Here is a 12,888-nt window from a genome sequence, read left to right as displayed (position 1 = left end):
ATGGGCGTATTTATTTACTTTGGCCATTAAAAGACAAGTTGTTTGCTTCAATTATCATTAATGCACCTAACTTTTCGGCCCCTCCTAATTTGCCAAGTCATATAACGTCTCAGTCATTGTTTCAGTGAGAGATCTAATTGAAGCTATGACCCCCTTAGTCTCTGCATTTTTCAAAATGAATAAAAATTCCCGTTTCTTTAGATAAATGGTGCTGAAAGTGAAGGCCAAATAAGATAAAATTTAGATTATTCAACATTTTGAGCTACTCCAGCTATTGAGATACTTTCCAAATGCCATTTTTCAACAATGCATGGCTTTTGTATTGCCCAGGTTCGATATGTTTCGGACATCGGTTGCGCATGTCAGCCATTTAATATTTGCAAAAAGTGACTAGCTATTCTTATCAAGTGGCGGTTTTGTACATGATGTTCAATAATCTGTGCTCTAAGTAAAAACTCAACATGTTCTTCTTGATATCTTTCTACTTCCAACCAACTTGAATCAGTTGACTTAAATACTAGGTTCATAAGGTCCTAATTAGCGGTGAACAAGGCAATCTGGTTAGATTTGTTTTGTCTCAACACAACTAACAGCAATTTACCTCTATCAATCTAGTCACGGCCCTGCACTCAGTACCGCCTTTTTCATTCCAAGTTCTTTGTAAAAAATCTACTAATTTTTTTTGCAGTTCAAGATGAACTCCTTCAATTTCCAACGTTTGAGTTTGAATCTCTTTTTTTTTCAACTCTGCATAATCCTCTTGGCTTGATGCCCATTTCTCTTCCATTTTTTCTAGCAAAGCGTTGTTTTGAAGGCAGACGCTTAGTTTTGTTTCCAACTCTTCCACGTCGTCTCGAAGTGCTCTCAGACTCTGGTGTACCTCAAAGGTATCTCTTTTTATCTTTCTCACAATTTGAGCTTTAGATAAATGAGAAGATGATGAATCCAAGGAGCGCTCGCTTTGGCGCTGCAAGTACTCGATTTCAGAAAGAAGCTTTACACGTTGACAAATTTGCATTTTCGATTTCTGGTCGCAGTCTGTCAGTTTATGTCAATTTAGGCGTGCAGTCGTCCACAGCATCTTTTATGCTTTTATACAGTTAGACGTACCAGTGGGAGCTGAGAGACATTGCCTCTGTTTTCTAAGTATTTCATTTTGACAATTTGTTGTTGCAGCTGTGCTAACTTCGACCTTTTCTCTCTGCACTCCTCGATAAGTAGATTTAGTCTTCTTTGATAGGCCTCGTTAACTTCGTTTTTCAAAGAGTGATTCGTTTTGAAATCAGAAGATAGTGCATCTAAATCAAACAAAAAACCCTGTCGATCAAGGGAAGTCTCCTGGTGATGCAGCAAATCTTTTGCACATTTCAACGTCTCCAACAAATATTGCTCCTTCGAAGTCTAATAATATCGTGTTCGCGTTACAATTAAGGCTGAACGATACAAACAGGTTGGAAAACGCGCGTCTGATCTATAAACACACCTCTTGGATCATAAACTCTTAATTCTGCTCTCCCCGAAAGCTGGTTTTGTGGCGTACGCAGTCAATTGACAGTATTTTTTTCAACATTCATTTTTTTGCATTTTTGTGATTATGACAATTTTTTTTACGAAGCTATTTTTCAGACACGTCAGTGAAATAAATCGGGCGTGTTTGTAAAAGCGTCTTTTTCGAAGTCTAGATATCCTATGCGTGGCTCGAAAAATTTTTTTCAAATTCTCACTCCTGTCATGCGTTTTACTAATTTTCATCCTATCTTAGCCTCGATTTATGCCCAGTGCGAATGAGAAAGTTACATGAGGACAGTTTGACCACAGAAAATTTTCGATTTGCGCCTTGATTCTATTTGCTTTTTGATGGAACCATTATCAAAAGGAAAATTCGTCAGTCCGACTGAATTTCTCTTGCGCCTCTCCTCATATGCTCAAACGCCTCGGCCTCGTTTATCCAGCAACATTAACATTTTACAGGATGCCTGTGTCTTTGCCTGCTTATATGTTGATCCTATTGAGTATGTGGTGTGCCCGTCTATCTTGCATCTCAACATTGTGGTTTTTAAAATTTTAAGTTTGATCCTTTCATAGGCGATGTTGAGTTTCGTTTTCAGCTCTGTTTGTTTAGTATTTTTTTGTATTAGCTCATGTAAGTGTCGAGATGGAATAATGTTATCGGTTTTGCACCATTTGGCCTGCAGCGGATGCATCCATTTGAACAATAGTTGAGATATCGGCGATAGCGAATAACCAGAGTCAACGTAAATAGAGCCGACTATCGCTTCAAATAAATCATTGAGTACGATCGGATAGTCTATTGACATAAACTTCATAAATTCTATATCAGGCGGCCTAGACCAGTGAAGCCTTTCTTCACAAACTTCCACGTATTTCTTCATGTGTATTTCGATAATTTCTGAATTGAACAGTATATATTTTTGTAGCTGTAGCCTGTAGGCCATATATGCCAAAGTGGCACCATTTGTCAAAATAATCTTCAGATCAGTCATATGTCCCTGGTTTAGATTTAATTTGTCTCGGTCTGACCAAATAAAATGGCGCAGAATAACAAAGTCTAAAACAGCATCCCCGATAAAACTCAGTTTCGTTGAGCATGTGTCTATTCCTGATGAAGCTGGACAGGTTTCATGTACAAGGGCCTCATATAAAAGGCCTAAGTTTTTCCATCGGTACCCCAAAATATTTTCGATCTCCTTCACGGAGGCGTCATCCAGCCACTTTACCCCGATTTTCCTTGTGAAGTTTTGCTCCTCTTCTCTTGGAGTTTCCGACGGAAAATGTAAAGATGTAATTTTTAAATACCCTAGTACACATAACGCCTCTTTAACGCACGATAGGCCATCGCCATTCTGATAGCAGCTTCCCAAAAAAACCTCTGTAAAGTCTGAGATAATTTTCGGTGATACTACGACGTCGAAGCTTGGAGAAGAGAATCCAGGAATACACAGCTTTTGTAAATGTCTGCAGGTCCATTCGATCCAATTGTGCACAGGTCTTGCAGCGCAAAATGCAGCCAGATTTGATATCCATCCCTTCGACAGCTTTGTGAATCCAGCAATAGTGTGACGCGCAATCAAAGACGATATGTATGTGTACACGACAAGTTTCAAGATGCTGTCACCAAACAACTCCAAGTTTTGGATTTCTCGAGTTCTTAAATTATAATAGGCCAGGTTTTTAATGTGTTGGTCATTTCCTATCAAAGACCCAATTCTTATTACGTTTCTAGAAATATGGTGAGCTCTCATAATGCTTTCCATGTGGTAAAGAATTACGAAGATCGATGCCCCGTCATAAAAGAGCAGCTCTTTGGCAGGATAAATGGAATACAGCTCTGTAATAAGTTTTGAAAATTTAGATGGTCTCTTGACTTTGGACGGCGCGTCCTTGAGCTTAAAATCCTCCTGAATTTTACATGCTCTCGAAGGTGCAACCTTTGCCTCTATCAGAGGTTGACATTTGTATTTTAGGTTGATTTTCTTATTTTTAATAATGGACGAATATGGCGGTATATCTTCCAAACACAGACCCTTGTCATAATATTCCGTGTCAAACTTTTGAAATATATAAATGCGGTCGACGAATTGGAAGCGACGTGGCAAAACAGTGGCATAGCTCGAGTACTTCGTTGAGTCAGGTGAATCAATATCTATAGGCCTTAATTCAAACTTCACTAGAGACCAGTCAACGCTGGGTACAGGCTTGTTGATATCGCTACTTGGAGCTATCAGGTAGTGACGCGTACTTTGACTCCAGTCTTGTTCAAGTTCTCGAACATGAGAGAAAAGTCTGAGGAACCATACGTGCCAATTTTTTAGTAGGTCTAATTCTTCTCGCGTTAACTCAACTGTTGAATCGATTGGTTCTAGTAGAATTTGAGAATGTTTTGCACAATCCCGTCGAGGAACCAAAAATTTTGGAAATTTGTCCACGCAATAATTAGCTGGACAAAAAATCAAAAAGCCTTGAGTTCGGCTTTCTTTCCATTGGTCCTCGAACCGAATGACAATAATATTGGACGTGTATTTAAGGTTTTCTTGTAATACCCAAGGTACTGATAGCAAGGGGGGAATACTAGGATATGAATGAAACTGCTGGCAATAGAATGAGCTGCTCCGACATTTCAGATTCGCATCTAATGCTACAATTTTAGAATTGGTTGATTCTGCAAGGTTTAGCCGGTTCACAGCCTCTAGAGCTGCTTTTTCTTCTGCGTCCTTCTTTGAAATTTCCGAACTGGCCGAAACTTGGTGAAATGCAGCTGTTATTGGCATATTAATTCTGGTTGTGTAAAAGCCATTACAAAAGTTTGTCTCTTTACGAAATTTGAATCGATGATACATATACGTGTTATGAGAAGCCTTAAAAAAGGAATCAGTTAATTTTCTTTCAGCGGACATGATATGGCTTTGCTTTTTTTTGCTTAATATGCTCTTTTTGTTTATCGCTTCTGAGTAGACACCACGAAACTCCATGTTTTGACTGAAAGAAGACGGGGTACAGACCGATGAAGAGTTTATCAATGAGACATTGAGTGTGGATTTTGATTTCGATACAAAAACGACAGCATGTATTTGTTTATTATTTTCACTCTTTAGTCTTTGTACTAAATTTTGTAATTGAGCATATTTTTCGATCCTGGAACACAAAATTACTAAGCAACAATAGTTTAGGCGCAGGTTTTTTGAGTTATAATGGGTTACAACTATGTAAATCGTCTTCGCTTCGCCGCCGAGGATATTGTCTTTGAGATAGATTCTTTCTGTATCTAAATTGTCAAGTATCAATACAACACAGGTTGCTTCTAGCTGACGCATTGAGTCTACATACGATTTAAAATACCATTTTAGAGTTAAAAACAGAGCTCTAGCTTCTATCTTCGACTCGACCAGTAAATAATTCATAAAAGGTTCTGCTCGAGCATGCATATTCAGAGAGTCAACCAAATCCATATAAAGTTTTGTATCTTTACTCTCTACTTGATTAAGTAACACTTTGGCGCCACGAATAAGTGTTTCAACTGTGCAATACCGATCTATAATAACTGAGTACCATGGTGTTTTCATGTTATCGAACTCGTTCACCTGATCTAAATTCTTTTTTTCAGTTTCTAGGAGACTCCAAAAATAATCTAATAGGCAAATGGTAGCGTTGCAACCAAATATTCGAAATACCGTAGAGATGTCATTTCTTATAGTTTTTGTAAATCGGAGTCTATATTCTGCATGGCTATATAGACACAGATTGTATAAACCCAACTCAAATGCTCTGCAACACGGACGAGGGTAATATTGCTTTGGAAAAATGTCAAATTGAATGGAAAATTCATCAGAATTAGAGATTGGCGATAAACTTGATTTTACAGGTCCAATAGTGTTGCTCGGTAGGAGAAAATTACAATGTTTGTACAGCTTTGTAGATCTTGAACTTTCTGGGTTTTCAGACATCTAACCAACGTTCAATGGTCGCCACGTGTTACTAGCACTATTTAAACATACACTAATAAAATGGAAGGTTTAAATTTTATTGAGACGGAGTTGAAACATTTTTTAGATATGATGAAAATAATACAAGCATTATCTTGCAAGCCGATCTAAATCCAATCTAATAATTGAAGATATTCAGCATGACAGAAGGATGTGCATTTAAGTTTGCTTATTTACTGAAGGAATAAAACCAGTTATTATCCCTGAAAGCCATCCTTTATTTTTTTTGATATACTATTCAGAACCATTGGTAAAATCACAAGACCTCAGACACAACTTTTGATTTTAATCACTTTTTTATGGGAGGTTATCAAACAATTCAATAAACTGCGTTATTATATATTCATTGTTATTGCCGTGCTACATCATATAAAAACAAAGGAAATGGTTATCAGATATTAGCCGGTATACCTCTAGCAAGAGAGGCTTTTTGTTCTAGTTTCAGAGAGGCGATGATAGCGTTATGCTCTATTTTCGGAAGATAAGAGCTTGAAAAAAAATCAATTCTATCAATTTTAGTCAAAATTTATAATATTGTACTTACTAGCTTTTTGCATTGCTCATATGCTGCAATTGTAATTGCTGTACCAGGTGCTATCCACATAACACGTGCTACTAGTCCTCTTGAGAAGGCATTCCAACCGTATTGGTTATACAGTCCCCTTACAGCTGTTTTCATGTTTTTATACCCGCCCTCTCTTGTTGTGTATACTTGGATATTCGTTTTTATAACGTCCAGTGGACAGGTTATTGCAGCTGACGCTGCTCCGCACAAAAAACCTCCTGTTAAACTCGCTATCACTCCGATTTCATTTCTGGGTTTTTGGTTCCATTTAGATACTCCAGTTTTCCATTGTTCGTAAAATACAAAATACATGCCTACGTAGGGTGCATAAGTAGCCAATCCGGCTACCGCCCCTCGATAAAGCCCCCTGAATCCTTCATTCTTGACAATTGAACATAGTAGGAGTCTTGTTTTTTGGACTTTCATTTCACAATTATTTTGCATCTGCAAACGCTGTTTTAAAACATCCATCGGCACCCACATTATAGAGCCGCACACGTCTGCTACAATACCTGAAATGAAGTAGACCCAAAGGCTCTTGTCCCCATCTGAACGTGATGGCTGTAAAACGCTTTTTGTTACTTCGTACCCCCCGAAATACAGTGCATGAGCTGGTATTGTCATGGTCGCAACAGTTCCAAATCCCTGATAGAAGGCACCAACACCCTCATGTAGTAAAATTTTTCTAAACCCGTCTATTAGACCTTTGTAAAGTTGCTTTCGCTAGTTCATTCCAAGAAGAAAACAAGGTTAATTTATGCTGAAGACTTCATTTTCAAACCATCAGGCCTAATAAAAACGCACCCGTGCTTGCAGTCTCGTTTTTATTGTGTCTATCGGATGGACACACATATCTCCTATTATACCTATTTCAAGCCATTAGCAAGCTTAGACTATTTCAACAAAATCAAAACAGGTATAGACAAAGTAATGACAGTTTGCACACCTGCCATTGCACCTGCAAGAAAGTTAAACCAAACACTCTTTTCTACATCTTTGCTCATATTTCACGGTTCGGTGTTTTTGTTGTCAATAATTAATCACTCAAAAAAATTTGCATATGTTCGAGTTTTCAGTTTGCCTCAATTTTTTGTCTTTAAAAGATGTTAAATCTTCTCTCTTGCAAAAAGAGATCGGGTAAAATTTATACGTTGAATACTGCTTTCTTCAGGAGAGGAAATTTTTACTAATCTGCTACAGGAAAACTGCTTGATTGGCAATGATAGGGGTTCAAAAAAAAACAGGTCTGCTTTGTCAAAATATCCAGACTTTACTTTATCAGAGCTATAAGTGATCGTAAAGTGAATGTCTAAAAATCAAATTATCTTGAATTTTCCGGTTCAGAATTTATGGGTATTTTTAATTAGCCTGTCAACCCGGTTATCTGTGGTGATAATAGCTTTTAAAAGCGGATTATTCTTATTGGAACAAACAGATTTTTTGATCAAATTTTAACTTGCATATGCGAAAAAGCCTAGTTTTATATTGAAAGTTGTTCCTAAATAACCAATTCGGCTTGTCACAAATTAAGCGCTCATATATACATTGGAACACCCTAACTCACATCTTGAAACAAATCTCCAATATGCCGAGGACCACCAAAAGTACAGATTGAGTGCGTTTACCTACAAGACATAAAGCATACATTGTAAAGCAAGTATGATGTTTTTCATTAAACAAACATGTCTTGTGTTCAAAGCTAGCAGGCCGGTAAGAGAAGAATTAGGTGTGCACTAAATTATTTATTTTTAGGATGCATCAGAATATTAAAGCTAAAATTAGCTGTTAAGAATAAATTCTGATGGCTTAGAGTCGATCAAAATAAATTTTGTGTCGTTGGATACTGTTTTGAAGAGTGAATAGAGTCATTTAAACAACGCAAATTCTGGTGCACTATTTGGCTTTATTAGGCAGCATTTCTGTAAATCTAGAACAAAGTAGCCGTTCTGTTTTTGTTTAATATTCGGTCTCATCTAAACAACCGTATTTACATACCTCAATTCTTGTGAGTTTTTCTGCAAAATACAGACGCTCGGCAAGCAGTTGTTTAAAGTCAGAACGAGATTTCTGTTTTATAAAAGTATCGCCCACTCCTTTTTTCATCCAGTTGTTTAGCGTAATAACTGTCTGTCTTCGATCCAGTTCGGCACTACCGTACAGACATTAATCCCATTCGATAGAAACACGCGCTGTACAAATGTTGTATGCATCACTTTATGCAAACCATTTATCTAAAGCATTTCGTGACAACGCAGATACGTTTTATTTAAATAGCTTTCATACGACATCACTCATCTTCAACTTCATCTAATCCTAAAACGATGGGGTGCTCGTTTAAGTTGTAGCATCCTTCTTCTTCTGAGTCAATTTCCTGTTTTTCTTCGATATCGCTTTCCTCAAGCTGATCGTCAAGGTTATATAGAGGGAAGTAAAGGATGGCCGCGATTCCAGTCAGCCGCGAAAGCTGCTCTCCTGAAACGTGCATGGTTGAAAATATATGTACGTTTCCACCATTGGCCTTTACTCTTTCTACAATAGAGGCGTATTCTTTTCTCAGTGCAATGCTTTTCGCTCTAAGAAGATCATCAGACAATAGCAAATGTGAGATAGCATTATTTTTGAGAGCCAATTGCACGTGCTTCCTTCCATATAAACAGCGATCCGGCTCTTTCTTCATTATTGTCAAAAATCTTTGTAAAATTGTTACCTCTTCGACTGCCTTCATATCATTAAGTAAAGACATAACCGATTTGTCAGTAAGTAGTTCATTCAGTGCATGGCGGTGCCCGGAATTTGAATGGAGAAGGAGAAATTTTTGCTGGTTTCTACTTATCACTTTGTCTTGGGTATGTTCACCGTACGCCAACAAAAACTTATAAAATTCATCTTTGATGAATCCTGGGCTCGCTATAATAACTACCTTAACCTGGTCTAGGTCAGTGTTTTTAATCAGGGCGTCATAAATTGCGCTAAAAAAGTTTTCTATTGCTTTAGCTCGAAGGGAATGGGAAGACTTGTTTTTTCTAGGAATAGATAGTGTAATGCGAGCTTTAGTTATTGTCATAAACTCAGTGATAACGCATATGTTAGCTAGTCCTTCTTGCATAATAACAACCACCACTTGGTATTTCTTACTTTCGTTAGCTGCCTCTTCGAGGCGTAAAAGTGAGACCTGGTTCCATGTATGTTTATAGAGTACGAGCTTTTTCAAAAGGGGTATTTCCAGCGTGTGATAGGATCCCAGTTTTACCCATTTATTTTCCTGTGAGACTTGTCCGCTAAGACGTAGCGTACAGTCCGTCGGGTCGAAGTCAATTTTCTAAGGCAAAATATTTAGTTATCATTATAGAATGAGGCCGGTGAAAAACTATGAGTAAAGCCAAGTTCAACCACTACACATGCGTTCTGGCTTATAGCATATAAGTTTCGACATCAGTACCTTTACGCATATAGACAAGGTAAGCACCTTTCTCTCAGAGTCCGGAACCCCTATAGTTGAATCTTTTTGAATTTTTCTACATTTTTATAGCATTCCGTATACCCCGTATTACATCATGATGAATCCGCATTGACACATTGCGTACGAGTCGGAGCGGTAGTAATGAATTAGTGTGTTTGTATTCGTAAGTACACGCTTTACTTATTTCTTATTTGCGAAAGAAACAGCTGGCGGCTACACTAGCAAAGGAATTATCCAGACGTGATCTATCCGCTGAATGTACTGGCGATAACTCTTTGGTTCATTGATACTCACAATATTGCGATCGCAAATTTTGTAATGCTGCTTACCTTATTGTTTGTGTTCTTATATGGTCATTAATAGAAACCAAATTATACATGTGCCAGATGTCCTCAGTCGTCTGAGCGATCATAGTTATCAAGGCGCCGGACTTCGTAATATTTTTCGATAAAACCCGCATGGCGAAGGTCTCTTGATCGATTGATATTAGAGGAAGAAATTTTTTTTTAAACAGAAACTGTTTGGTTAGAATTCGTTAATTTTTGTCAACAAAAAAATACCATAATACATTAACAAAATCTTGGAATTCCCCTGTCTGACTATATAAATTTCACACTCCGAAATTTCTTACTATAAGAGACAGTGCTTTCGAAAATTCAAACGCCTTCGCTGTTATGAGGATAGAGAGCACGTTTGAACATGTAGTTAGGCTGTTTCAGGTGTGAAGGGAAGTAACCAGTAAATTAATTGAGTACAACCTCTCTGTTCCCGTCATGCGACTAAATTTTTTGTGTTACTTGGTATTCTGTTATGCAGTGTACTTATACGCGGTTTTACGTCTACTGAAAAAAATGTCTTGCGGAATATTTCTCATATGCAGACATGTGCAATACAAAAACTTGCTCTTGGTTAGTCTTATCCAGAACATGGCTTCGGTATCGATTCTTCTGACCCGTGTTGTTATATAAAATTCTGTCTAATTCCAAAATTTCTTCGCTTGACTTTATGTTGTAGTTTAATTCCTAACTTGGTCTTAGCTTATTTTGCACGTAATGCGTTCATTTCTCACAACAACTTTGTTCTAAATCCGTTATAAAGCTGTCTCATTACACCTTCTGATTCCACCGTATCAAAGGCAAACTCCTGTGAAGGAACAAATAAAATAGAAGTTATTTTTGGGTATCAGAATATTAGACCTATGTTCTGATTTAAATACTCGTTTTTTTTATATATGGCACGTCTAAGCCCCGCATTGAAGTACCTTAGCAAAATTTGCCTCCATTCTAGACTTCTATTATTCAGGATAGATAGCAAAGTAGAACTTAAAAGTCACACGTTGATCAACGCTTTTTTTGAACATTTGTCTACCGTGTGCTATAGACCAATATAATTGTTTCTATTTCAAAAAATTTAAGTTCGTGTCGCACAAGAGTCGATGCTAGTATCACTCATATCGAGCGTCAAAGTCCAACTAAGGAAATACACGCATAGTGACCGTCACGGCTTAGCATTCTTGGTCACGTCTGCATCAACATACCCTCGATCACACGTCCAGTAACAGCTGAGTATTCATATTAACCAGAATATTGTCAGCACAAAACTACTTTATTCAAAAAATTGTGGGTGCTCTTTTAGGCAATTCTTCGTAGCCTTTGTCAAAAAAACATTCTGCTTGTCTAAGTTTTTTCATGGGTAAAAAATATTAGGTTTATTCTTCTGTAGTTCTGATATAAAGATATAAGTTAATCAGATTGAGTAGTGAAACCGCAAAAATAATTCAGAAAGAATAGAAAATTGACAGTTTAATTAATCAATGGAATTTTTTACAGTATGCTATCTCCTAATGGAAACACATTCTTTTTAAACATATCCTCCACCAGGATCGAAGTCATAATATACCATGCAAGTACGGATGGAATAAAACCACAATATCCCCCTGCTTTGATAATATCGGGTTGATCGATACTGGAAAAAGAAAAATATGGAGAGTCAGTTTCTAAGTCGTTAGCAAGCCTCGTAGAGGCATATTCAGTTCTGATCCTGAGTACATACAGATGTCCAACAGTAAGAAGTAGTAGTGAAATAGTGAGTGCCGTGAAAAGCACACAATGCACTTTAGTAATTTTAAACGAAAGTGCTAGTAGCACGAACGTGAAGATCAGCCAGCACAAGATGTATAACCCACTGGCATTGTTTAAATCGACTTGAGATAGGACAGGGGCTATAGCGCTCTTAAAATAGGCAAAACCAACCCAAAAAGCACCGTAGCTAGTAAATACCGTGGCAGCAAAAAGATCATCGCCCCAAAAGTAACAAAGTATGCCTATTTTGGGGAAAAGTAAGTAGTTATTCTATCAACTTTTTATGATTGGTAAACTCATTGAAAAAAGATATCCAAATAGACGATGACATTAGTTTTTCGTTCGTACCAGCAATCATTTGAGTCACACCTCCATAGGCATACGCGCATCCAATAAGTATACCTTCTATTTGACCAGACATAACCTTTGCATTGCAGAGAGATGAAAGGAACGTCGTAAGGGCGAAAGATGCTAAACCTAGGGGTACAGGACTAGTGGATACTTTGAACGAGATTTTAGATTTTGTTAGTTAAGCTAAGTAATCAATCAGGTTAAAAAGGTTCATTATGCGCCATAATCAGACATACTTTTTTGATAGGTATATCTATCAGAAATATCGTAATTTTCGCTAGCAATTTCCTTAGACATTATGTTTGGAGAGCTGGTTATTTTCTAATACAGTGATAATTAATCTGGTGCAGCATTTATTTCATCGACGTTGCTTTGTCCTGCTTTAGACGACTATCCATCTTTAGAAAAGTATTACTTTGTTACCACATTTGGATTAGCTTACTGTATTGAATTTATGTATGACTATTATATACAACAAGCACTGCTTTCTTCAAATTCAATTAGTATGCTTCATTCCGTCTATATGGTTGTAGGGCATTCAGATTCACGAGCCAGAATGTTGATTACGCGAGGATACAGAAAAGAATCCAACTACAGAGCTAAGTAGTTGAAAACTAAATGGAATATGAAGCGAATAACAGCAATGATATTCCATACCTGAAACCGGTACTCATTTGCTTAGTTTCGATTCTTTTTGCTATAGTAGAATACAAATTACGTATTTTTGCGTGTTTGATTAAGAAATGAATATGATACAAAAAATAAGACATCAGAGACAGCAGAATTACATAGAGAAAGCAAGTTTTTTAAAAATATGCTTGTTTTGTATTGGATATACATAAGTTTAGTGATAGAAAAATGTCATATTAGAACAAGCTGCACGTTTTAATATTAGTGTATATATTAGTATCCAGAATATAATTGACTAAA

At 37.1% G+C, this 12,888-nt stretch overlaps 3 protein-coding genes and 1 long non-coding RNA gene across 4 annotated transcripts; all 4 read right to left on the bottom strand.

The window, feature by feature from the left end:
- Nucleotides 1-362: 362 nt before the first annotated feature.
- LOC126325547 (uncharacterized) lies at nt 363-1,519 on the bottom strand. Its single transcript, XM_049995256.1, has 4 exons — nt 1,484-1,519; nt 1,111-1,401; nt 602-1,027; nt 363-533 (listed from the first exon to the last, which is right to left on the bottom strand). The coding sequence occupies exons 1-4, from the start codon at nt 1,493-1,495 to the stop codon at nt 363-365; spliced, it is 900 nt and encodes a 299-aa protein (XP_049851213.1). The 5' UTR covers nt 1,496-1,519.
- A 3,083-nt stretch (nt 1,520-4,602) lies between these two features.
- On the bottom strand, nt 4,603-7,071 carry LOC126325530 (mitochondrial substrate carrier family protein E-like). Its single transcript, XM_049995238.1, has 4 exons — nt 7,013-7,071; nt 6,871-6,932; nt 6,046-6,789; nt 4,603-4,653 (listed from the first exon to the last, which is right to left on the bottom strand). Exons 1-4 carry the CDS (start codon nt 7,068-7,070, stop codon nt 4,603-4,605), a joined length of 915 nt encoding a protein of 304 aa, XP_049851195.1. The 5' UTR covers nt 7,071.
- An 864-nt stretch (nt 7,072-7,935) lies between these two features.
- Nucleotides 7,936-10,016, bottom strand: LOC126325519 (protein pelota homolog). Its single transcript, XM_049995227.1, has 3 exons — nt 9,856-10,016; nt 9,506-9,581; nt 7,936-9,385 (listed from the first exon to the last, which is right to left on the bottom strand). The coding sequence occupies exons 1-3, from the start codon at nt 9,984-9,986 to the stop codon at nt 8,354-8,356; spliced, it is 1,239 nt and encodes a 412-aa protein (XP_049851184.1). The 5' UTR covers nt 9,987-10,016; the 3' UTR covers nt 7,936-8,353.
- A 1,311-nt stretch (nt 10,017-11,327) lies between these two features.
- On the bottom strand, nt 11,328-12,825 carry LOC126325518 (uncharacterized). The gene is made up of 4 exons (XR_007560152.1): nt 12,195-12,825; nt 11,956-12,108; nt 11,579-11,849; nt 11,328-11,491 (listed from the first exon to the last, which is right to left on the bottom strand). It is a non-coding gene; the product is annotated as an uncharacterized LOC126325518 (long non-coding RNA).
- Between the last annotated feature and the right edge of the window lie 63 nt (nt 12,826-12,888).

This window comes from Schistocerca gregaria, unplaced genomic scaffold, assembly GCF_023897955.1.
Source record: "Schistocerca gregaria isolate iqSchGreg1 unplaced genomic scaffold, iqSchGreg1.2 ptg000925l, whole genome shotgun sequence".
In the NCBI taxonomy this organism is placed as follows: domain Eukaryota; kingdom Metazoa; phylum Arthropoda; class Insecta; order Orthoptera; family Acrididae; genus Schistocerca; species Schistocerca gregaria.
This window is presented reverse-complemented; position numbering and strand designations above follow the sequence as displayed.

Bases quoted from the DNA above. Each gene is read 5' to 3' on its own strand.
- LOC126325547 (XM_049995256.1), bottom strand. The intron at 1,028-1,110 runs GTACGTCTAACT...GACTGCGACCAG, and splicing joins ATGTCTCTCAGCTCCCACTG to AAATCGAAAATGCAAATTTG. The intron at 534-601 runs GTAAATTGCTGT...ACCGCTAATTAG, and splicing joins CCGTGACTAGATTGATAGAG to GACCTTATGAACCTAGTATT.
- LOC126325530 (XM_049995238.1), bottom strand. From the start codon at position 7,070: ATGAGCAAAGATGTAGAAAAGAGTGTTTGGTTTAACTTTCTTGCAGGT. The intron at 6,933-7,012 runs GTGTGCAAACTG...GGCTTGAAATAG, and splicing joins TCTTGCAGGTGCAATGGCAG to GTATAATAGGAGATATGTGT. The intron at 6,790-6,870 runs GTGCGTTTTTAT...GGAATGAACTAG, and splicing joins AAACGAGACTGCAAGCACGG to CGAAAGCAACTTTACAAAGG.
- LOC126325519 (XM_049995227.1), bottom strand. From the start codon at position 9,986: ATGCGGGTTTTATCGAAAAATATTACGAAGTCCGGCGCCTTGATAACT. The intron at 9,582-9,855 runs GTAAGCAGCATT...ATAAAAATGTAG, and splicing joins ATAAGAACACAAACAATAAG to AAAAATTCAAAAAGATTCAA. The intron at 9,386-9,505 runs GTACTGATGTCG...ATTTTGCCTTAG, and splicing joins CCTTGTCTATATGCGTAAAG to AAAATTGACTTCGACCCGAC.